General features: G+C 31.0%; 2 protein-coding genes across 10 annotated transcripts in view; one reads left to right on the plus strand and one right to left on the minus strand.

Annotated features, from left to right (window-relative positions):
• Positions 1 to 22,736, plus strand: part of Dock7 (dedicator of cytokinesis 7) — a 226,457-nt gene that overhangs the window by 79,772 nt on the left and 123,949 nt on the right. For all 9 annotated transcript variants that reach the window (XR_007108752.1, XM_047552901.1, XM_047552908.1 and 6 more), the window contains exons 15-16: positions 18,766 to 18,883; positions 22,189 to 22,259. Coding sequence is in view for 8 of the 9 variants with exons in the window: in XM_047552901.1 (XP_047408857.1) it covers positions 18,766 to 18,883; positions 22,189 to 22,259 (189 nt within the window). In the remaining variant the exon portion in view is untranslated. The remainder of the gene's footprint in view (positions 1 to 18,765; positions 18,884 to 22,188; positions 22,260 to 22,736) is intronic.
• On the minus strand, positions 1,627 to 9,318 carry Angptl3 (angiopoietin like 3). Its single transcript, XM_047552942.1, has 7 exons — positions 8,771 to 9,318; positions 8,055 to 8,165; positions 6,107 to 6,221; positions 4,873 to 4,986; positions 4,358 to 4,453; positions 2,176 to 2,442; positions 1,627 to 1,854 (listed from the first exon to the last, which is right to left on the minus strand). The coding sequence occupies exons 1-7, from the start codon at positions 9,263 to 9,265 to the stop codon at positions 1,670 to 1,672; spliced, it is 1,383 nt and encodes a 460-aa protein (XP_047408898.1). The 5' UTR covers positions 9,266 to 9,318; the 3' UTR covers positions 1,627 to 1,669.

The following is a 22,736-nucleotide window of genomic DNA, read 5'->3' on the forward strand; positions in this document are numbered from 1 at the left end:
ATTCAAACCCTTTTGGCAAAGTAGTGAGGATAGAAGGACATCATTTTATGAACCATAATGAAGAAACTCCTTTCTCTTTCTCTACCATAATTGTCTCTCAATCCTAGCTTTATATGAAAAAAAAAAATCCAATTTAGTACTCCTAAAATGAACAGAGTGAAGTATACTATATAAGAATTAAAAAACAAACAAACAAACAAAACCAAAAGGAAAACTGAGGAAGCAACTGACATATTATATAATGCTTTATTTTTCATTTGAAAGCTTTCCATTTTGGTGGGGAGGCCATTTTGGTATTCTGGCTCTAAAAACCATGTAAATATTGATAGCTTGGGCTGCAGCTCTGAAAATTGTAGCCTGTGCTTTCCTTTATTATGTATTTTTTTGGAGGCAAATATTTATGTAGGATCCACATACATATAGCTTTTACTATGTGACATATAAAAATATGACATTTATTGAATAATTTTAAACATATAATGCTGAATATTGACCATGCTAAATCGCTATATAACTTAGGTGCCATCTCCTTTGAAAACTGAGTTTAATTCAAAATTTTACTTCTTGGTAGTTTTTTTTTTAAAAACACTTTATCTAAAAATAAATACTGACAAGTGAAATTATGATAAGAAATGTATCTAATAATCCTTGGAGATTTAGATTTTAAATAATTTAAATGAGAAATGTCTTAATCCTATGTTTATTATAATGTCAATAAAAAACTACAAAAATTTAAATTTATATAATTAAGGGACTGAGTCTTTATTTATTAAATTTTAAACATATATACATGCTTGTCATGCTGTTTTAACATTCCATGATATTATGAATGTTAATTCAGCTTAAAATCTGCACAACCATATTAGGCTCATAGCATGTCCGGGGGGAATACATTATTATTAAACTTTAACTTAATGGCTTAAAGGCATTCTTTCTTATTGTGTTCTGACAAAATCCTCATGAAATTATTGGTTTTTACAGTATTGAGTATTAAAATATATGAAATGCATATGGTATGGATAAGTTAACAAATATTTTAAGGTACAATGATAGTTGATGTTAAAGTCAATATGACTTAGTTATCATTACTACTGCATTTGTAAAAGACATTGAGCCTATTTTAATGCAGTATTTCATCTTGGTTAAGTAAACCATATCAAACCTCCAAGGTATTTTGTAGCAAAATAAAGCATCAGTTTTAAAATTCACATTACGGATTTTCACATGTACTGAGACTGAACTTTAGTTTTAAAATTAACAGTATTATATTTAAGAACTCTTATCAGTTTTTTTTTTGTATTTATTCATGTTTAGAATTTTAAAAAGAAAGCTACTTTTTTTAATTGGGGAAATTGTGAAATTAACCTATGACTTTTATAATTAATTTAAAAATACTATTTAAAAATTCATCCATTAGTTATAATTTAGATTTGATCATCTAAATTTTATTCCCACATCACAAAATATATGAACAAACAGCACCATAAGAATTTTGGTTGAGAAAAGTAAATGTTATTCTTTGAGGTGATGTGATGATGTTTAGTTTAAATTGATAGTGACTTTAAAATGAAAAATTTCTGAAGGTTTCCATTAAGAATTTAATACCAGATTATTAAACCACAGTAATGAGTTTAAAGTTTAATTTATTGACTTTTTGATTTGCTTTTGTTCATTCAAAGCTTTCTAAATCTACTGGATGGATTAACATTTTGGTTGATTTGATAGAGTATAACCTTCCATTTTCAGACCTCCAGCATATTCCTCTTCTCTTCTCTGGCTTAGATTTTGCTCTTGGTTTATTATATTTGCCATTTAGGTTGTTTTCTCCACATACATCATGCCACCACCAGCCTCCTAAAGAAAATAAATAAGGAATTTAACGGATACAAACATGTGTAGGCTGGTATTATATTTCTCCATATATGGATCTTAATTTCTTATAAACATTACATTTTGTAGATGCATGTATCCTGATTTTAAATAATGTGTATAACTTTCATTATAACACCCTCCTAAGATATTAGAGGTACACTACCTAGTTGAATTAGAATGAATACTTTTTTCTTGGTAATGGTTTAAATTTGAAAGAGTTATGACATCATAGATAATAACTAAAACCACAGGAAGATATTTTGAAGGTGTGAAAAGAAAGTATTGGTATTAGAAAAATGATACCTGAATAAATTTCTGGACAGTTGAAGTGTCCTTTTGCTTTGTGATCCCATGTAGAAAACATCAAATCCTTGTGTTCCGGGAGGGACTTGGGGATATTGCCAGCAATCTCAACTAGATGTAGTGTATAGTTGGTTTCAAGATTTCCCAAGTGAAAAGAATACTCAATATAATGCTTGTTGTCTTTCCAGTCTTCTAGCTCAATTTGTAAAATATAATTAGATTTTTTCACTATGGAATATATTTTTTCTAGGCCCAACCAAAATTCTCCTGAAAAGAAGAGTTTTAAAAATCTGTGAGTTGATTATGCCCTGACAGATTTTTTTAAAGAGCATTAACTGGTGTTACTGAGTGGTTTTAGTCCTGAATTCCATTTTTTAGAGTCTTTCAAAGTATTTCTTTTAAAAACCATTTTATTAATAGTTTGTATACAAAACATGTTAAAACATTAATAGATCTGCTTAAAATTTGGTTATCCTTTCTAAAATGGATATTGCCAGATGTTTACATACTACACATATGAGACTATTCTATAATAGTCTAATAATTTTTAGGTTTGGTCATTGGTAGAATAGTATCTTACTTCTAAATTGTTACACCAGCTTTCCTATCAGCTCTTTATCAATGCCCACATAGTCAAGAGGCTTGTTAAAGTATTCCTGGATTTGGATAATATGATGCCATTTTTCTCAGATATAAACTGGACCTGTGGTATTTGCTTGATAAATATTTTCTATAGAAAAAAAGAACATTTCTCTCTCTCTTCCTCTTTTCCTCTCCCTCTCTCTCTTTTGGTGGTACTGGAGATTGAACCCAGGACACATATCTTTTCTGTGTAATTAAAAATAGATATTTTTATTTGGAATTTAAAATGTAGCTTAAATATTAATAGATTATTCTTTATTTATCACAATACTTATTAAATTTTTTAATTTAAAAAGTCCATGGTTTCTTATTGGTATTGAGTTAGTAGAAAACTTCATTTAAGCATTGTAAGTACAAGTACAAATGGCTTACTTTCTCATCAGAAATTAGCATTCTGGACCTAACCGTCAGTATTTACTTTTGGGTTACACTCACTCTTTGAGGAGTTGGAGCTACAAAAACATATCACTGAATATACCTTCTAGTCAGGGATTTAATTGGCACTTTGAATGTGAAAAATTTTAAATGGTCAAATTGTACTGAGTATTTAAAAATTTGATATAATAATATTTATTTTCCACTTTCTTTTTTTTTTTTTTTTTTTTTTTTTTCATTTTTGGTACTGAGGATTGAACTCAGGAGCACTTAACCACTGAGCCACATTCCTAGCTCTTTTTCTGTTTTATTTAGAGATAGAGTCTCACTGAGTTGCTTAGGGCCTCACTAAGTTGCTGAGAGTGGCTTTGAACTCACCATCATCCTGCCTCAGCCTCCTGAGCCACTGGGATTACAGTCATGCATCACTGTGCCTGGCTTGTTTTCCACTTAGTAAGTAGGCACTTACATATGATTCATAGATTTTTATAGTGCGCTTTTAGGATTTGTAACATCTGTTACTTTTGCTTATTTTATATTGTTTTGTGCCAAAATAGAATAATTCATATTAACTAAATCAATTTAAATCACATTCCATAGTATATAATATTTAAGTAGAATTTTAAGATTCATACTGAATATCTGACAGTTTCTTGTCCTCTTGTTTATTTTATTAATATGATGTTTTGTAGTGCTAGGGATCACACCCGGGATTTCATACATGTTAGACAAGCACTCTCCCACTGAGCTAATACCCCAGACCCCTTCTAACTTTTAATTAATTAATCCTTAAAATGTTAATGAAAGAATATAGTAACTAGTGCTAGGAATAGTTATCTTTGCAGCTCATTTATAGCACCACTTGTCAAAGCACATAGCACTTAATCAAATTTTTCTTTAATAATTATAATTATAAACCATCAAATTATGTTGTGATAAGAATAAAAATAGATATATAATTGTGATGATCCTAATTCAAATAATGACAGTTATAATAAATATGATTAGTAACAAATGTGTAATTATTTGTTCATAAGTTTTATGAGGACTGGAACAGTTACTTTTCATTGCTATATTTTCAATGCCTAGTCTGTAATAGGTTCCTAAAAAATATTTCTAAATTAATAATTACAAGCGAATGAGTGATTGAATGAAATCATCTTACCATCAAGTCTTCCAAAACCATATCTGTAGTTCTCCCACGTTTCATTGAAGTTTTGTGATCCATCTATTCGGTGTTGAATTAAGGTCCATAGACTACCTAAATATAATGAATGAAACTGTATGTTTTTAGGAGATTGATGTTGACAGATATAAAATTATCTTTTGAGTTTGGTTTTAATTGGTGACTTTGTAAGGTAACTTATTAATGTTGTAATGTATGGTAAGTATATGGTAATACACTTTATATTATTTATTATGGTACCAAACATTTAAGTGAAGAGCAACTAATGAATTTTTTCTTGATCAATTTATTGACAGTAGTCACTTCAGATTCTTTTAAAGAGGAAATGGAGAAGATTTATTTAAACAAATAAATAAGACAAGCATAAGTAATATATGGTTGTTATTATACATATTCAGCAAAGACTAATACATATTCAGCATGTTTTGTCTTTCGAATAGGTATTTAATAACTTGAACTAACTACTGCCCATTTTCTCCTTAGGCAGGTTTTACCTGATTTAATTTCACAGTAGACATCAAAAGCTTGTGAATTGCTTGGTCTAATGGTATATATGCCACTCATATGTTCACCTCTGTTATAAATGGCGGAACAATCAGCAGGAATGCCTAGAATCAACAAAATGTTGTCATAGAAGATTTAGTAAGAGGAATATCTTTTGAACTTGAGATTTTACTTGAAATTTCATGGAATTGTAGTGACTATAGTTTTTTTCAGTAATGTGAATGCTAAGACATTTTTACAGATGGCCGTGTTATACAAAGAATATAAAAATAGTATTACCAACTGATTTTATTTTTAAAGTGACAAAATGAGAATTTTAAGCATATATCATCATCATCTTCATCCAACATGGTATGAGTATTAGGTGGCAGAAATACATATGAAACAGTACAGAAACTTAGTTCTTGCTTGGTGAATAGCAGATCATTAGCAGATATATGTGGAGTGAACATGGAAAAAACTAGCCCCATAGACCTTTTTTTTCTAGGTGAGTTACTTAAAAAAAAATGAATGTTTTGAGCCTGGTGTGGTGGCATGTGCCTATAATTCCAGCTACTGAGGAGGCTGAGGCTGGAGGATTGTGAGTTTGAGCCTAGCCTGGGCAATTTAGCAAGACCCTGCCTGTCTCAAAACAAAACAAAACAAAATAAAATACCATATTGGAGAATATATCATGAATGTATCATTTTGTTGAAGTTTGGATGGGAAGGAAACTTTGTTCCTTGCAACTTTTGTTTTTCTTATGAAGTTTTTCAAGCAAAAAGGAAAGTGAAAAGAATTATTGAAGAAAACACCGTATTCTATCTGTATCCAACTTTTGGTTACATCATGCCATGTATGCTTTACACACACTCACACACAACTACATACACAATCATGTATTTTGTTTGTGCTATTTGAAAGTAGTTTTCAAACATCATGAGTCTTTATCCCTTAAATATTTCAGCATGCATCTCTTAAATGTGAACTCGTTCTTTTTCATAGTTGTAATATCATTATCACATCTAAGAAAATCATTCCATGTTATCTTATATCAAGTTCATGTTCATATTTTTCTGATTATCATAAGAATTTCTTGTATAGTGTTAGAAAAACCCAGGAGCCAATTAAGTTGGTGTTTTATATTTGAAGGATATGTCTTCTACTTTCAGTCTAGCTTAGGCCTGAGGCATAGGAATTCTGATCATAATGGCTTCAAGAAGAAAACCCACCAAATGACCTTACCATCTTGTTCTGTATTTTTCATTTCATTCATCTGAAAAGGGGGAGTGGTTCTTGGTGCTCTTGATTTGGAAGAAAGAGAATTTTCTGTGGGTTCTTGAATTCCAGTCTTTCTGAGCTGATAAAAAAAAAAAAATATCCACTTTTCAAAAATGGTACTGAATATATAATTAGGATAAATCTGAAGTAAGGCTATCAAAAGTACAATTTATTTGCATCTTTCAGTTCACAGTGTTATGGCCTTTGATGTTAAGAAAAATAAACAGTGCTATCCAGATTGTACAGATTATCTGTTCCCAAAATATTTATTCAGACATTAATGAGTTAAAAATAAAGAAAACAGGCAAAATAAAACAATAGCACCCCCCCAGGCATTCATAAAAAAGAAAAACAAAAACAGGAAGGACAGAATTTTTGCTTAAAATATTTTAATATATCATCTTTATTTATATAAAAGATATGCTTAATATTCTATTCATTAACACAGGCAGATTTGAAATTTAATCATTCTCAGTTGTAGGTCTGATTGATTCTCAGATCTGCCAGAAAGACATTACCCATAATTTGAAAAAGGTTGCCTTCTGGATAAGTTGGTTTTTTTTTTTTTTTTTTGATATTGGGAATTGAACCCAGGAGTTAACCACTGAACCACATCCCCAGACTTTTTTTTTTTTTTTTTTAATGTATTATTTAGTGACAGGATCTCACTATGTTGCTTAAGGCCTTGCTAAATTGCTGAGGCTGGCTTTGAACTCATGATCCTCAGCTGCTGAGATTACAGGTGTGTGTCACTCACTGCACCCAGCTCTGGATAGTTTTTGACCTGTATACACATCTGTAGAGGTTGAAAGATCTTTGAAAGTATTTTAATAAAATATTTTATTTAAAGCCTGGTTTTGCAATTGATTGCTTTTCTTATTGATGGTGAGAAAAGCAGAATATAGAATATCTTTCATTATTATTTGCAGGTTTGGTGGGAGTGGTAATGCTGGGATCAAGCCCAGGGCCCTTTCTCATTCTAGGCATGTGAACCTGAACTGCACCCCCAGCCCTACTATTAAATTTTTGATGCTGGCTAAAATGGCATTTCCTAGAACCTAACTCATAAGAATCTGTTCTAAAATTCAGTAACTGTATGTTTGTCTTTTCTGTTGAGTAAATTGATCTTGAAGTCACCTAACTTTTTTCAGTTTTGGTTTTATAATGTAAGTTTGAGAAGTGAGATGATAAGAGACTTCTTCCAACTCAGAAATTTCCTTTGATTTCTTAATAAAGAAGTTCTCTTTTATCCATGAGATACATTTTCTTATCTTCTGAGACCCCCAATGAATGCCTGAAATGGCAGATAATACCAAATCTTATATATTTTTCTCTGTACTTGCATGCTTGTAAAAATATTTAATTTAAAAATTAGTCACCGTAGGATATTAATAACTAAGAATAAAACAGATTAATTATTACAGTAGAGTATAATAAAAGTTAGTGAATGTGGCCTTTCTCTTGAAAGAATAAAGATAAATATTAATATTTATTATTTTTGGACTATAGTTTACTAAGAAATGGGGAGGACACTACTGTATATTTAATGTAGAGATAGAATATATATTTTGTATAATAGTGCCATTTTGCTTTTGCAAGTGGGTTAATTGACTTATCATAAAAGATATAACAAATCTAGGAAGTAATATATAATAAGGGAATTATGGATGAAAAGTAGTTGGCAAAAAACTTTTTGGAAAATTAGCATTGCTATTAAAATGATGTTTATTTAATTAAAATCAGTGGTGATATTTGTTTTATAAGCTTGTGAAATATTTTTTTTATCAGTTTCTCTGAGTATTGTTTTTTTGAGCTAGTTGAATGGCTTTTGAGTATTACTGATTAATATTTTTATACTATTCTCCTTTATATTGAAATGCTTAAATTCTGGACATATCATTTAAATACTTACCTGATTTTCTATTTCTTTTATTTGACTGTGCTGTTGGTTTAATTGTTTATATTGTTCTTCCACAGTCTGGAGAAGGTCTTTGATGCTGTTATCTTGCTGTTCTACAAAAGTCTGGACATAGTTTGTAGTTTAGTTAAATTTTTCTTCCTTTTTTTTTTTTTGTTAAAGTTTTTATTAGTAAACTATCACAGTCTATTTTTTAAACTAACAGTGGGTCAGAAAAATTTTCCCTTGTATGCTTTTTGAAAATAATACAAAAAAGTGTCATCTCTAAAGTTTGATTTTCTGAACTTTACTTCAATTAGAAGAAAATCCTTTACACACAGTATTTTAATAGTAATAAATCTACCATAGATTATTACATGTATCCATTTATGGATACTGAAAAATAGTTTTATATTTAAATTTCTTCTGTTTTTTTTTTAAACTTACTTCCAGTAAATTTGCCAATAGTATAATAATCTAGTGTTCTAAATTTTATTACTGAACTCATTTGTAATTTTTATATGAAATGTAAAGTTTAGTTTTCATATATAATAGTATAGAAACAGAAACCAACTTTAACTTATGATGGGGAATTTTATTTTCTATGTTATTTTTCTTGAAAAAAATAAAGTTGTTCAACAGTGCAACAAAATATTTCAAATAGTATGTCTCAGAAATTTTTAAAAACTCCACACTGAAAAATCATGCAAACTTTGTTGGTTTTTTCTTACCTTAAGTGAAGTTACTTCTGGATGTTCCTGAATTTCAGGTTGATTTTGAATTAAATTAGTTAATTGCTCCTCTAAATACCTCACTTTTTTCTGAAGTAGAATTTTTTCTTCTAGGAGGCTTTCAAGTTTTGAGTTGAGTTCAAGTGACATATTCTTCACCTCTTCATTTTTGACTTGTAGTTTAGATGTAGTTTTTCTCAGTTCTTTTTCTTCTTCTTTAATTTCGTTGGTTTGCAGTGATAGATCATAAAAAGACTGATCAAATATGTTTAGTTTTTGAAATATGTCATTAATTTGGCCCTTAGTCTTATGGACAAAGTCCTTAAGACCATGTCCCAACTGAAGGAGGCCATTGGCTAAAATTTTTACATCATCTAACATAGCAAATCTTGATTTTGGCTCTGAAGATGTAGAATCCAGTGATGAATTGGCATGATCAATTCTGGAAGAAATAACTAGAGGAACAATAAAAAGAAGGAGTTTAACTGTGAACATTTTTATCCCAATTATTCAATTTCAAGCAGTTTGGAATTATTTTTCTCCCATAAGCATACCTAGACTTCTTTATATATACCACTATTTGCCACATAAACAGTAAGGTTGGCAGGTGAATATAGTTAATAGTTAAGCTCTGTTAACTTGCCCGAATTTAACCTTCCACATTTAGTTGGATCAATATTAAGTAAAATCAAGGAAATGAGCAACTAACTTAATAGGTAATTTGAAATTATTTGCTATATTTTAAACTGTGCTTTGAGTGTTAAGGGATCTACTTGTGTTTAAAAGTTCACATTAGTATTTTATGATTTTTAAAAATAAAAAAACTCTTTTTAGTTGTAAATTCATCTTCACAGTTGAGGAAAAATTAATGAGTTAAGTATGCATTTCCCAAATTGTATTTTAGTTCTTTTAGAACCAGTTACCCATCCCCAAAAATGCTTTTTCTGGAAGCCTTCCTCATTTACTTCAGGTGGTGTCATGGTGTACCATGCTGTGTTTCTGAATAAGCTAACATATAATTGTGTATTTGGTCTTATTTGTCAGTATAATTATTTGTTAGTATGTCTTTTTGCTTCACATATGTCTTAATCATCTTTGTATATTTTGACAAAATCATCCCATACATAATAAATATCAATAAAGACACAATTCTCCCTTTCCCCATTGTATTCTTTATCTCTGTGCTCTAGACTCTTTTCCACATGTCTGCTGAAGTACCTACCAATAAATATGTGTAGTCTTGTAAAGTCAAACTAGAATTGAATCTTAAATTCTTTCAAAGTCAGAAACAATTTTCCCATCATAAATTTTTCTGAGGTTTTCTGTGTTGAGCTTAGCAATAATTTTTATGACATAAATTTAACCAAAGTAAAAGATTAATAGTATGTCCAAAAACAAATGTTCCACTGTTCTAAGTTAATGTTAAAAGAAAAATTAAGTGGTTAAATTTTGATTATCTTATTGAGTATTCATATTAAGTGCTTTTTGAGAAAATAAATTTATGGATTAAAATTGCTAAGAATATGGATTCTAAAGTCAAACTGTGGTTTTGGTTCAAAAGCCAGGTGTAGATGTCTGGCCTTGGAGAAATCATTTAATGTTTGCATACCTTAGTATCCTCGTCTGTAAAAGTTGGGGTAATTATAGTTTGTAATTCATAGGGTTATGAGAATTTTTTAAAAAGTATAGAGTGTTTCAAATATTGTCTGGCAAATAAGAACTCAATGTCAGTTTTTATAAGTCACATGAAGCTTTTAGCTGGTGTGTGTTTGTGTATATATAATCAACTATATCTAAAAGAAAATTTTCATAAAGTTAATAACTTTTTAACAAAGAGTAGAATATTGACAAAATGAATTTCAGTTTAAATTTTAAGTTGTCAAGCAAATTTTTATAAAATGAATGGTTTCCAAAATTCTTTTCTTTGAAATGCCTCTACCTGAGGCTGGGAACATAGCTCAGTTGGTAGAGTGCTTGCCTCGTATGCAAATAGCCCTGGGTTCAGTCCCCAGCACCACACACATACACATACACCTTCTACCTGCCATTAAATAGAGGTCCTTCCTTTTGATGATTTAGTATTAAGGGATTGGATATATTAGATGCTATATATACCTAGTGATTAAAGAGTGTGATTCTGGAGCAGGACTGCTTAAATTAGAATCCGGTTCTACTCTTTTTCAGCTCTGTGACCCTTGGTAAAATTATTTAGCATCTCTATTTTTTCCTCTGTTGAGTAAAGATAATACCTACTTTATAGGACTGTGTAAAGATTAAGAGTATTTATAGAGCATTTAACATTACCTGCTGAGTAATAAGAATTATACATCATTATATATTAACTACTTCGTAATTAGAAACAATCAGTGCAGATATACTAGTACTATATAGTATTTTATTGGTAAAAATGATATAATCCTGTATTAAGGTCATGTGAATTTGGGAAATTTTCCTAGAATCTAAATTTTCTGAATTCTGGTCTCTTGAACCTTGATAAGGAATTTTGATTAGCGTGTATATATTTTTTCTTAAATGCCCAATACAGAACCATATAAATATTTGTAGCAGAAATTTAAAAAGTAAAATTTTCTCCCTCTTTAAAGGAAAATTAATTGTTATTATCGTTGATCATGAAGGACATATTTTGGAAATATTCTTAACTAACCTGCCTGTTTTTGTGGCCTAGAACTACTGCTATTTTCATTCACTTCCTACTTACTAGAGAGTTGAGATGGATCAGGTTTATCCCCTGTTATACTAATAAGCTGTTTATTGACCAAATCTGTATCTGGTTTTAATTTATATCCCTTACAAGCTGTTAAGTATAATGCTCACCAAAGAGAAGGTATATGGAGGAATTTTCTTCCATAGTTGTACTGTACTAGAATTAATACTTTCTCTACAATTTACATAATTCCTCACATGTAGAGATTAGAAGGTAGTGGTTATGTATTCTTGATTTATGGTATAGTATCTCTAGGTAGAAATATCTGGATAATTTTTTCTTAAATTATTAGGTGTAATTAAAGTGAGTAATTTGCCTAATTACAAGCTACAGAAGCATTTAAACATGAAAAAATGTAAAGAAAATAGTAACTTTATAAATGATGTTATACCTGTCTTTCAGTGTCTCCTGTCTGACTACATTGTTAAAAGCAGAGTCTAATCTTTGTTTGAACTTTTGCCTATTTAAATAGAACCTTGATCAAATATGACCAGTAATTTATAAAAATCAAAAAATTCTATGTCAAAGAAAATAAAATACTATTAAGCAAACTTAGTTCCTGATTTAAGGATTTCTAGTTTCTAATCAGTATACAAAATTTCCTAGGTGTGTAGAATATTAGGTATTTAGCAGCCCAAATTGTTTAAATTCCAAGCAAAGCAAAGTCCTTTTGCTTTTCCAGGTTATGCAATCTTACGGAGGTGGAACTTCCAAATAACACACAAGGTAGTTTTTTTTTTTTTTTTTTTTTTTTTTATACATAGTATTTCTTCAGTTTTTTCCTCTTTCATCATGACTGTTTGATTTTGAATGCCAGGAGTAGAACAACCCTATACGTGATTTTTTTCTTAAGTTTCAGTTATTCACAGTCACCCGTGGTCCAAAAATATTAAAGGGAAAATTCCAGAAAGTACCAAGTCATGAGTTTAAATTGTACACCATTCTTAGTAGTAGCCTGATGAAATCTGGTGCTGGTTTACTTCATCCCATCAGGATGTGAATCCTGCCTTTGTGCATACTGTCTGCTGAATGTGTACCTCAGCTATCTTAGTTTATCATGTCCACTGTTGTGGCATCTATCTCAGTGCATGTGTTTAAGTAACCCTTATTTTACTTAATGATGGCCCCAAAGCACAAGTATAGTGATGCTGGCATTAAGTAAAGAGATAAGAGTTTTACTTTAAGTTGGGGACCATCTGTAGTTAAAAATTTTGGTAGCCACATTAATAAAAAACTAAAGGAACAGATTAATTTTAATAATGTTATTTTAGTTAATCTAATACATAAAAAATGATCATTTCAGCATATGATCAGTGTGAAAGTATTAATTAGGTATTTTAAATTTTTATACTGTGTGTTCAAAATTTGTGGTGTATTTTATGCTTACAGTGTATCTCAGAGCCAGTCACATATGAATTATTCAGTTGTCTCAGTAGACTTTCTTATTAGCATAGATCCAAAAGTTATTAGATAGTGTAGATCCAGAATTTGAGGGAGTCATTTAATTTATCTTACTGTTTTCATGTTCACTATTAATAAATGTTATTTTTTAGTTATTTAATTTTTGCAGTCCTGGGGATTGAACTCAGGGACTTGTACATGCTAGGCAATTACTCTACCACTGAACTACACCTCCAGCCCATGTTTTTTTTTTTTTTTTTTTTTTTTAATGCTGGAAATACTAATTGTGAAAACTCAAGATATTTTAGAAATGTATAAAAAATGAATATCTTGACTCTTTACTACAAATGTTTTGGGTGACTAACTGAACATAATTTTTTAAAAACAGAAATGGGGTCTTATATATACCCCTTTCATGTATGTGTTTATGTATTTATAAATATTCCAGACCTTAATATTTTAAAATTTATTTCCATATGAGTACTTTAAGTATACTGCATCCTTTTTAATGACTACACAATCTTCTATTAAATGCGTGTATCTAACCTTAATCACCCTCCTCTTTAATGATCATTTAAATTTTTTCTGGTTTTCTAATTATAAGCAGTATATATAGAAAATATGTCTTTATGTAGCTGGACAAATATTTTCACATAGGCTATAGATATTGACTTTTAAATTATGATTGCTTTTGTCCAATTGTCCTGACAATGTACCAGTTCATATCCCTGCCAGGAAAATATGAGAATTTTTCTTTCTCATATACTTTTATCAATATTTTGAGTGAAAAAAGACAAAAAAAATTGATAAATCTAATAGGCAAATATCTATCTTGATTGTTTTTCTAGCCACATACTTTGTTCTCTTTTTCAAATTAGTTGGGTATGTACATAAATCTTCCCCCAATGACCCCCCCCTTAAAATTTGTCTCTTTTTAACTAATTTTAGTAATTACATATTATGGATGCTAACTCTGTCTTACGTATAACAAATAGCTCTTTTCAAATTGTTATTTTTTTTAATCTGTGTTTATGATACCACTTCCTACATAGCTCTAAAATTTTATGTTTTATGATTTTTGTGGCTATGTTAGAGTGGCTTCCTTGCCTATAACATATGGTTACTGTAAAGCTCTTCTAGTACTTTATGATTTTATTATTTAAGCCTTTGATTAATCTGGAATTTCTTGCAATGAGGGAATGCAGTATGAATTTGTCTTTTCCCCCCTAAGTGTCTAGATATCTTTTAACATTTTTCTTTCTAATCTGCTTTTTAACCTTGCTGATTTGAAATTACTTTGAGGGAGTATTTTGAAATACAAAGTAAAGACTTACTGGTTCATTTGGGAATTTATTAGTGGAGTTCTTAATCAAATGGAAAATAATCTGGATTCAGTTGCATGCCTTCAGATAAGTTGGGATTAAAATTTTATTACTTATAGTGAAAATCACACAGTTTGTAGATAATGTTCAGTTAGTTCCTATTTAACCTTCAATTTAAATTCCTAGAAATATTAAATCACTAAATTTCATGTGCATTCTCTACTATTCATTCACTCATTCATTCATTCTTTTTTTTTGGGGGGGGGTGCTGGGGATTTGAACTCATTCATTCAGTAAATATGAAGTAACATTGTAGACATTGGGAATATAGCAGTTAAATTGATATGCAAGGTCTTGCCCTCCTGGAGTTTGGACTCTGTAAGAGAAGATATATTTTAAAAATAAAGTAATACATAAATGAATAAGATGATTACAGATTATGTAATCAAATTACAGGGACATGGGTGCTATTTTTTACTTTTCTGTGTTTTACATGTCTGTTTTATCTTGAAACTTGCTCAATGAAATTTGTGGGCAGGTTGTTTAATCCCAAATCCTCAGACGGGCTCCAGTGTCATTTTTCACAGTGCTTATTGTACTACATTGTATTTATCTGCTTTGTCTGATTTCCCTTCTGGACCGTGAATTCTTTGAAGTCAAGAACTTCTTTTACTCTATATTCTTAATACATAGCACACTTGGGATACTAAGTACATGTTTGTTACAAGGAATTATAGACATAATGAATGTTGGTACATTGTTATATACTTTGGATGCTCTTCTTTCATCATCTCAGGAATCATACTTTCTTTTCTTGTTCTAATATTTGCAAACTCTGTATCAACTGAATTCTTTTCATTAGGATTTAATCAGGCTCTAAATTTGCCACCATAAAAGACTTCAAGAAACTCCCATTTTTTGTACATAATTATTGCATTATCTTTTCCCCCTTTACAGCAACACTTTTAAGAATTTTACTGATTTATTTCATTTTCTTACCTCCCCATGCTTACTCCTGAACCTACTTTTATCTGTTTTCAAACTGAGATTATGGAATGATTTTCATGTTGCTAAATCCCATGAATGTTTTAAAGTTCTTATCTCATTTGGCCACTGAGTAGCATTTGTTTTTTTGTTCTAGGTTTTTTGGTACTGGGAATTGAACTCAGGGGCAACTTTATCACCTAGCGAAGTCCCCAGCACCCATTCCCCGATTTTTTTAAGACAGGCTCTCCCTAAGTTACTTAGGGTCTTTTTAAAGTTGCTGAGGGTAGCCTTGAAATCAGTCCTCCTGCCTCAGCCTCCTGAGTCACTGGCATTACAGCATGTACCACATGCCTGGCCCCTGAGTAGCGTTTGATACTACCTGTTTTTCTTCTTTTCTTTCTTTGGTTTCTATTTTATTTTTCTGGTTTCCCTTCTAGACTGTGGCTGCCATTTCAGTATTTTTGTTAGGCTTATCCCTGTCTGACCACAGAATCTTGAAGTTCCTTAAGTCAGCATTCTTGGAATACACAAATTAAATGACATAATTCTAATTCTGTTATAGTTCGTGTCTTCAAAAATAATTCTCAGCATAGGAAAGATTATATGTAGATGCAGTGTAGAAAGATTTAAGTACATACTTTGTAGTCCTGATATTAGTTGGTAATAGAAGTGTGAACTCAGAATTTATTTAATGTTGAAAGCAGTTTTCTTCTTACTTTTTGTACCCAAATGTCCTAAAACAAAATGACTAACCCACAATAAATGCCCCAACTAGTTTGGAAAAAATGTTTATTACTCAAAAGAACCACAGTTTCTTGGAGAAATGACAGATTCCAGGTCAGAGAAGAAAATGTGCAAGAAAAACCTGGATTGTCTAATCATTAGAAAAAGCAAGAAGTTCTCAAAGACTACTATAACTAAGTCTACAACCAGTTTGAATTGTTTTTTTAATTTGCCAAAGATGGGACAGTTTGAATGTTCATAAGGATAATAATAACTGCAATGTGTTGAAGCCCATTAAGAAAGCTTGATCTATAAGTAAACAAAGTGTGCTTTTTTGAAAAAGACTTAATTGATCCCTTTTAGAGAATTGGAGTATACCCACTTACTGCTTTGAAAACTTGAAAGTAATGGAAAAGAATCAAACATTTATTCCTGACTCTCATATAATGGCTCACTGGCAAAGCAAATAGTAGATGAGGGAAAGTCACCTTCATAGAGGCGTCCCAGCTGTTAAATAAAGAAGGAATGATAGAAAATTACTTTTGGGCAACCCTTAGTGGATTAATGAATTTAGGTATTGATCATCATTATTCATTAATTGTGCAAAAAGAAGAACCAAACATTTTCTTTGTGGTAGAAGAACATGATATCCTTTATGAAGTAATCTTGCTTTAAAAAAAAAATGAACCTTAATATGACCAAGACTTTAGATCCAACTCTCTATTTACAGAAGAATATGGTAAATGACAAAAAAGGGATGCCAATCATTAAAATCTAGGTTCTGGGAAAAAATGGCACAAACCAGTCTGCTTTATTCAGAGAGCTGAGTACCTGTCTTTTCCAAATACCTCTCTCATAACACTAACTGTTTTGAAATAGTCTGTTTGTAGGCAGTTTTGTCCCATTGGGCTGTATGTTCCTCAAAACTAGGGAATGGCCTCTCAGTCTTACTTTATTTTCCTAGTGCCCAATATTGTGTGAGATATTTGTTGGGAAATCAGATATTCCCTGTACAGATTTTATTTGATGACTTAGTTGTCAGTCATAATCATCTTCGATCTCTTTGATTAGCAGCCTTACCAGTCATACTACTTCCATATTTGCCTTTTGCACTTTTGACTGTTTGAGTACAACTGACTCTTCTCAATCTTTACTACTTCCAGAGTGTATGCTTCTTGTCAAGGGCAGTTCCGTCCTCCATCATGTAAACTGCTTTATTGCTTTTTTAATTGCAAAGATCATATATTTTCACTAACAATTTAAATAAAATGGAAAAGTATGAAAAAGAAATTTAAGCCATCAATGTTAACTAAAAGAGAAACTAAAGTCATCAGTATTATTTTTTTAGAAATACAATTTTATCCATTTTCTCTTTCTTCCTTTCCTTCCCTTGTCACATCATACACAGATGCCCACAGAAAATTTTCTATAAATAGGGTAATGTTACTATGCATCCTACTCTGGGACCTGTTATCCCCCATCCATCATATGAAATATTTCTTTCCACATTGATTAACACTGGTACATATTATCATTCTAGAGACTCATATTGATGTGTCTTAGTTTAATTTACCAATTTAGTACAAATTGAGGATCCCTTATCTGAAATGCTTAGAATCAGTGTTTCATATTTCAATTTTAAAAATTTTGGAATATTTGCAATGCACATAATGAAATATATTAGGGAATAGAACCCAAGTCTAAACATGAAATTCATCTGTTTAATGCATATCTTATACACATAGCCAGAAGGTAATTTTATACAACATTTTACTTATTTTTCTGCATGAAACAAATTTGTGTACATTGAACCATCAGATTTGTGTCATCATGTCAGTGCTCATTCAGATTTGGATTTTGGATTTTTAGATTAGGGATGCTTAACATACTAATGATCATTATGTTTCTTTATAATTATTTGTAATTGTGAAAAATATAATGAATTACTTTCAAGATACCCTTTTATACATGTGCATAGTTCTCATAGTAGAGATGGGTTCGTTGAGTCAAAGTTTATGTGTCCATTTAACATTTCTATATTGCCTTACCACCCTCCAGAAAATTTAGACCTATTTTCATTGCCCCAGCAGTTGATTAGCAAGGTTTTGTTATTCTTGAAGTCTTATTCATTAGCTCTAAACACTAGTCTTCAAGTAAAGTAACTCTCTCTCTCTCTCTCTCTCTCTTTTTTTTAACTTAGCTCTTTCTTTTAGTGTCTTGAATTATTTCTCTTTAGATTGACAGCAACAGGTACTATTAAAATTTCTGCAAGATGCACAATCACGAACTGGACAAGAAGTCAAGTAAATGCAGGGTAGAACACAATTGCCTCAGTAATTACCTATTTCTGTTATACCCACTATATTGTAATGTATTTTTGAACAATACGGTGGAATATCATACCTCTTAAATCCTTAATCACATTTTTATAAACACCACATTTATAAATGCCATCCTTATATCTGCTTAGATAACTCAGGTAATATTATAATAATCTTAATAAAGTTTCAGTCCCTTCTCATTTATTTCCCAAAAGCCTCTTGTAGAGGAAAGATAATGAGTTTTGAAGTCTGACTGACTTGTACTCTGAATTCAGCTTTGTCTTTTACCTAGTATGTGGAAAATCAATTAACCTGGATTTCAGTTAATCTGCAAAATCAGGATATATTTGACTGCTGTGGATTTGAATGATTGCTCTAAGGTCAAGTAAAACATATGTGAAATGTTTTAGCCCAGTGGCTTACAAATATTAATAATTCAGTATTTTAATGTTTCTTTTGTGATCCATAGTGTTTTTAGTTATGTATTCACTGTCATTTATAATGTTTCCTTCACAGAAATCTTCTCTACATATACCCTCAGAGTCTTAATTTTGCCAATCGTCAAGGTTCTGCCAGAAATATAACAGTGAAAGTTCAGTTTATGTATGGGGAAGATCCAAGCAATGCCATGCCGGTAAGAAATATTCTTGACTGATCCTATTCTTTGAAATGTTTCAAGTAGATTTTTTGGTATCACTTGGTTGGCAGTTTCAAAATGGAGAGTAATGTGATATTTTAAACCAAATTTCTAGTTGCATCACGTTCTATACAGATAGTAATGCATTTACTTAAAGTCTAACTTATTTATTAAGGACTTGTATATGCTAGGCACTCCCAGAGATACAAAGATGAATAAGGTTTATAATCTAGAGAATATAAAACAAATACATAAAATTAGTGGCTTTTTAAAGAGATTCAGATTTGTATCACTGAGGGCACTCTGTCAAAATACAGACAACTTTACTTTTGGCTTGTGTGGTTCTTATTTTCCTCATCCCCTTTTAGAGAGAAAGGCCAGGTAAGGGAGGTGGGAGGTGATGGGGGTTTGTATAAGGTTGTGTTATAGTTTGAAAATGCTTCCCAGGAATTCTAACATAGATAGCTCTTTCTGTCTTGGTTGAGAAACACTGGTATTAGTTCTCAGTCTTAACTGCATATTAGATTCTTCTGGGGAACTTTTAAAAAAAATACTGGCAATGAGGCTGAATCTCACTTAATTCAAATAGTAGTCTGGGCATCTGAACCAGCTATCAGTATTTTAAAATCTCATCTGGGTGTTCATTTTGCAGCCAGTATTGACAACCAAGATATGTACTAATCATTTCAAGATTGGTGTAGTGATTCCAAAGAATAGGTGTTCAGAGGTGGGAGAGAATGCTCTACTGAGGTAACAAGCACAAGGAAGAGATAATTCTATAAAACCAAAGACCTTTCTGATATAATGGCTGTGGGCCTGGAGAGCTGGGGAAGGAAAACAGTTCAGGTCTAGGAGTGTCTCTGAACAGTGCCAAGTACAGTGGTGAGTTGCCTGTGTCCAGAGCAGTGCAAGCTAAGTCAGAAATAGTGGACAGAGGCCAGACTGGGGAGAATCTTGACTGCCAAAATTGTCACTTAAGATTTGTGGAATATTAGTGGATGCAAGTTCCATGACAGTAGATTTTTGGCTCAACTGAAGTTGGTAACATGGAATAGGAGTATGCTATGACTGTAGATAAATGTTTACCCTCTGAGAAGCAAAGTAAAATGAAAATGCTTAGCTGAGAATGGGTGCATTGTTAAGTTTTATTTTATCCTGCTATGTCTGTCTTTTAATCAGTTTCTTTTGAGTCTCTACTCAGTAGGAAAGATATATTTATATATTTATATATATTTATATATTTATATTTTTATATATATTTATATATTTATATATTTCTTCTCAGTTTTATCAGCATTTTTATATCTCCTTGGTAGCAGTGAGCATAAATTATTCATCTTTGTATTCTCCCATGACAGCTATTTCAGATCATTGCATATAATACATGCTGGATAAATATTTGTTGAGTAAATGTAGAATTCATTTTTGAGGTTTGAATTTATCATTTCATGCTCTTTACTAGCTCTCCATTTCTGCTGAAGAAATGAATATATTATCATAACTGATAAAAAGATACTTGATTGTGAAAATAGTTGCTTTGTCAGCCTATATATGAATTGCTGTGTGAATTGGAGCTCATGACTGATGTAGATTATGTAAAATAATTTGTTTTTATTGTTTGCCTAACAAATTCTTCTTGTCTTAGCATATTTATGGCCTTTTCTAGAACCCCTACTGCACCCTACCTACACTGGCAGTTAGACACTCCCTCTTTGGTGCTACCATAGCATCTTCTCACTTTCACAGGCGTTATTACTCTATGATTATATGTTTATTTCTTCATCTCACCCATTAGACTGTGAGCTCCTTGAGAGCAGGGGCCATGTCTTACTCATATCTGTATCTTGATGCCTAGCATAGTGGTTTACGGTACATAATTGATGCTCAGGCCATGTTATTGAATGATTAAAAATGTATGTCCAGTGGTCAAAAAAAAGGAACACCTTCCACTTTATGTCATTCATGTTACAAAGATAAGTTATCTTGTGAAAAGTGATAGCCTCTCTGAGGGATAAAAGGTATTACATTATTTTTATTTTTTGTGTTATTAATCATCTAAAATATAATGCTTTTGTATTTATGTGAGTAACTAGTTTGAAAGAGTATATATACATGGGCATGTGCTTGCTTTTTTTTTTTTAAATAAGGACTATTAAAATGGATCCTCAGAAATTATATGATCATATAATGTCAGTATGTTAAAATTGTAAACATCATAATTCTTTCACAGTAACATTTTATAAAAACATACTAAGGTATTTCATCAATAAGGCTTATCTAGGAGACTGTAGGAGAATCATAATAATTTTATTTTTATATACCCTTAAAATTAAAGGACCTGCTTAAAATGTTACAAAAAGAAGCAGGAATACTTACTCATATGCCCTTTTAATAAGGGGTGATGCCAGTTAATCCTTTTACATAAGAAATGAACTTAGAGTTAGTTGTTTACTGTTTGTGTTGATGGAAGTGTACTGACATGCCCACATTCCTGTTCATGTATATGAAAGATGGCTAGCCAGACTTAAGATTTTAATCTATGGCTAAATAACATTGCATATCTAACTCTCGTTTCATAGTAATAATCGCTATGATCTTGATATCATTAAGCCATTTCTGTAGTTAGCTGCCCTAATTAGCCATAGTATTCCTGTCAGAATTCAAGAGGCAGATATATAAGGTTGAATTATTTTGTCTCTAAACTTTTTCCAGAAGTAATACTGTATTTTTTTTTAATGTGGTGGGTTTTTTTTTAAACATATGTATAAGATATAAGAACAGATCTCCTCCTCCATTGTATAGTAACTTGCAGGGTGTACTAGAAGCAAAGGATACATAGCTTGAGCTAATAATGAGATTTTTATATGATTTATAAATATTTATAACTTTCAGAATGACTCTGCTGGTGAGTGAAAAAGCCACCAATTTGTAAAGTAAATTTATGCCACCATTCTAGAATCACATTTCTTATATAAATTCCAAATAATATGCTATATCAAGTTTAATAATGAATTTTTCACTTTCTTTAAGAAAAAAGGAAACAAATGTACCTTATTGCTCATTAGATAGAAGTATAATTGATAGAAATTTTTTGAATGTTTGAATGTCAGATGGGTCTATCATTGAAAAGAAATTTATAGTTAAGCAATTAAACTTAATGAACGCCAGTAGGCACATTGTTCTTCATTGGGCCAATTTTGCCCAATTTTCTCAAAGTTATTAAATCAGACAAATTCTTACATAGATATGAAACATCTAGCATTTATTACAACAAAGTTTCAACATGCTGTTATTTGTTACAGGTAATCTTTGGTAAATCTAGCTGTTCTGAGTTTTCAAAGGAAGCCTATACAGCCGTAGTATATCATAACAGGTACTGAATTAAAATATTTCTTTCAAAGTTACTCACTTCTCAGTGACATTGTTAGCACTCACATTAGTGTGTTACCAAATGCTGTGCTGCACTGACTGTGCCACGTTTAAGGCTGACATCGAGGTTATGATTTTCGTCTGTAAATGCACAGCCATTCTCCATAGACATCTCAAATATAAGACTTTGTACAAAAAACATCTTTTCTATCGAATTCTCTGATCCTTTCATTTTTACATTACTGTTATTGATTATCATTATGGTCTCTGATCCTTTGATCTATCCCTGTTGTTTTCCCCTGGCACTTTCTAGTTTTTATTTAACTCTTTACTAAGCTTAAGCCCACTAGTAAAATTGTTGGTATTCTCAACATGCAATAATCCTTTGATGTAATGACTTTCCATTTTACTTCTTTGGGAAATTGGTAACTTTGGTTAACCTTAATTTCTGCTATATTTTGGGGGGATTATTGAATGCTGT

This window comes from Sciurus carolinensis, chromosome 1 (genome assembly GCF_902686445.1).
Source record: "Sciurus carolinensis chromosome 1, mSciCar1.2, whole genome shotgun sequence".
NCBI lineage: Eukaryota > Metazoa > Chordata > Mammalia > Rodentia > Sciuridae > Sciurus > Sciurus carolinensis.

Excerpts from the sequence above, each read along its gene's own strand:
- Angptl3 (XM_047552942.1), bottom strand. The coding sequence starts at position 9,265 with ATGTTCACAGTTAAACTCCTTCTTTTTATTGTTCCTCTAGTTATTTCT. Across the intron at positions 6,222-8,054 it reads TAAAAGAAATAGAAAATCAG|CTCAGAAAGACTGGAATTCA; the intron begins GTAAGTATTTAA and ends TTTTTTTATCAG. Across the intron at positions 4,454-4,872 it reads CTACTGTGAAATTAAATCAG|GTAGTCTATGGACCTTAATT; the intron begins GTAAAACCTGCC and ends CATTATATTTAG.